At 25.8% G+C, this 2,633-nt stretch overlaps 1 protein-coding gene across 1 annotated transcript; it reads right to left on the bottom strand.

The window, feature by feature from the left end:
- Positions 1 to 753: 753 nt before the first annotated feature.
- On the bottom strand, positions 754 to 1,827 carry LOC126909752 (uncharacterized). The gene is made up of 2 exons (XM_050692182.1): positions 1,683 to 1,827; positions 754 to 1,081 (listed from the first exon to the last, which is right to left on the bottom strand). The coding sequence occupies exons 1-2, from the start codon at positions 1,729 to 1,731 to the stop codon at positions 792 to 794; spliced, it is 339 nt and encodes a 112-aa protein (XP_050548139.1). The 5' UTR covers positions 1,732 to 1,827; the 3' UTR covers positions 754 to 791.
- Between the last annotated feature and the right edge of the window lie 806 nt (positions 1,828 to 2,633).

The following is a 2,633-nucleotide window of genomic DNA, read 5'->3' on the forward strand; positions in this document are numbered from 1 at the left end:
AATGAAAACGTTTTTTCGCGGTACACGAAAAACGCTAATTTCGCAATAACTCAAAAACTGTTCTACTTTTTGTATTTTGGATTTTACATAAAAAATGACTATCATAAGTCATAGGTCAATTTTGTTGTAAACTAGTGTAATTGATATAACAAATAAAACATGAAAGTAGTGTGCTTAAAGCTATATGATATTTTAACGTATATTAATAATAAAGTACAACTTAATTCAATCACCAGAATAAAATAAGTTAATTGATATTAAGCTATAATATGATAAATGGAGAAATAAAAATAATTAGTTAACAATAAAAAAATTACTATAATTGAAAACAATAGACATTTACCTAAAGCACATGCATAAGTAAGATAAATATATTTCGTGCAACGACACATCAACAGTATAAATTGTGTTGAACTATTATTATTAAATACATAAATAATAAATTTGTAATAAATAAAATATTGAAGTTTGATAGCTTATTGTAAGTCATTTTATAAGTTGTGAATTAATCTATTGCAATTAATAAAAATATCATTATATTGGTTTACAAGTAATAAAATACTAGAATTATATTAAAAAATAATTGGTCAGAAAAAACTAACCAAGTCATAAGTATATTTTACAAAATTAATTTAAATTTATTTTTATATTAAAATTAATCTTTTTAACATGAAATGTAAATGCTTTGTAAAAGAGTATTTATTGAAATCGTGATGAAGAAAACACAATAAAATTTATAGTCATGAAAGAATATTAAAAATTGACTAGACTTGAAGTAAGAGATGTTTATGTTAAATTCGTTTTATAGCATAGTGATGATACAAGGAAGGCTGTTGGCGTGATTTAAAGTGTTTTTCTTTCATGCATTTAGATGAATTGGTAACATGCGAAAATGATAAGGATGACAGGACGTTGATGGTTTTATTGCGACGCTTTGGCCTAGGCAAGGAGTTGAACAGGAATTTTGTTTTTTCACAAGTATACTCACTGCGGTACGTGTCTGCTGATAGGCTAGTGTCTTTATTTGTCTGATACTGCCTAGGCTTACGACCGCTCCAGTCGCGCACATTTGGATCGGCTCCTATATGAAATATAAAAATAATAAAGAATTAAAAAAATCAATTTATTTCTTTTAAGAAATCAATGTTTTATTAACATGAACGATGATTATTGACACGCCTAGGAAAAAAAATTTGAGGGTGATAAATTAATTTTTCGTCAACAAAATAAATAAATTTATTTGCATAAGGTTTAAGTTCAAGTTGCGTAATATGCCATCGTGTGAAATAATTTTTGAATCATTTAGTTACATTAAGAGTCGGAAGAAAAACTGCGAACTTTTATCTATTGTTCATAAGTTTTTCACCTCTCTTAAGTATAATCGAATTTGGTTATTCATAATAATAATATTATTTTTGTTTCGTAATTTTTTAGAATTATTTTTATAAAACACATTATTTAGCTTAGGCGTATTATTTAAGGCGATTAACTAATAATTTAGCTAATTAAATAAAATATAATTTTGTATTTTTAAGTTTAATCTTAATTGTTTAGATTTCACCATTTTCACCTTTTCTAAACGACATATTATGTTAGTATGTTAAAAATTAGAAAATTTTAAACAATAAATAAATAATATTGTACCAATAAATATACAAATTAAATTAACACATTATGATTACCATAAGACTCTACTAGTATTTTGTAAACTTCCTCGTGGCCAAACTGCATTGCAATATGACAAGGTGTATGTCCCTGTATTATAAAATGATAATAATTATTAGATATATCAATAGAATATTAAATACAGAGAATGATCAAAACAGACTGGACTGATGCAGAAATTAGGGTTTACTGTCCATATAATACACAATTATAAAATTAATTAAAATTATGAAAAGAAAACCATAAAAATATGTGTTGTAGATTTATTATCATTTGATCATATGCAACTTTTAAATGAATATTTTTATAAATTGAAAAGACATTTTGAGTGTTTTTATTCCAAGTTCTATTTTGATTTTGCATTAATATTATACAAAAGACTACCATTCAGATGAACAGCATTTACGATAGAAATAGGGTGACAAAAGAGTGTATAAATTATACTTAACGCAAGTGTTATTTAATTCGTTGTGTCCCCATATACCACGAAGTGTCAACGTAGAAGGGTTTATTCAATATATTTTATGGAAATAATAAAGTGTCATGAAGGGGTCAGCGAGTGGTTCATACGATTTGTCTCGCACACTTTTTGATTTTTCAATCGTTTCATAAACGATTCATGGATACAATTAAATTGCAAACAGATGTCGTCAGCTCAGTGGAATATAAGAGCTATTGAATGAAAGCAAAACAATAAGACAGAGGATAGCAACGTCAAGGGTTATGTAAAAAATAAAAATGACACAAAGGTTTAAATTTCTCTCCAAACATTGGTAGCCGTTCGTCACACTTCTCAATATTGAATGTTTTTTAATAGCCCAGTCATTTAAATCATTCTCGACTGTAAAAATATATTAATTTTACTTACACTGTTCTATAATTGTAATTTGTATCAATTGTCCCAGTACATAAAAAAAAAAAAAAAATTAACACGATTAAGTATAGCATAATTTAATTGAAATAAAATT

This window comes from Daktulosphaira vitifoliae, unplaced genomic scaffold, assembly GCF_025091365.1.
Source record: "Daktulosphaira vitifoliae isolate Bord-2020 unplaced genomic scaffold, ASM2509136v1 Scaffold_1143, whole genome shotgun sequence".
NCBI lineage: Eukaryota > Metazoa > Arthropoda > Insecta > Hemiptera > Phylloxeridae > Daktulosphaira > Daktulosphaira vitifoliae.

What these genes read in the sequence shown, in the direction of transcription:
- LOC126909752 (XM_050692182.1), bottom strand. Translation starts at nt 1,731, where the DNA reads ATGCAGTTTGGCCACGAGGAAGTTTACAAAATACTAGTAGAGTCTTAT. An exon ending in AATACTAGTAGAGTCTTATG is followed by an intron (nt 1,082 to 1,682) that starts GTAATCATAATG and finishes TATTTCATATAG; the next exon opens with GAGCCGATCCAAATGTGCGC.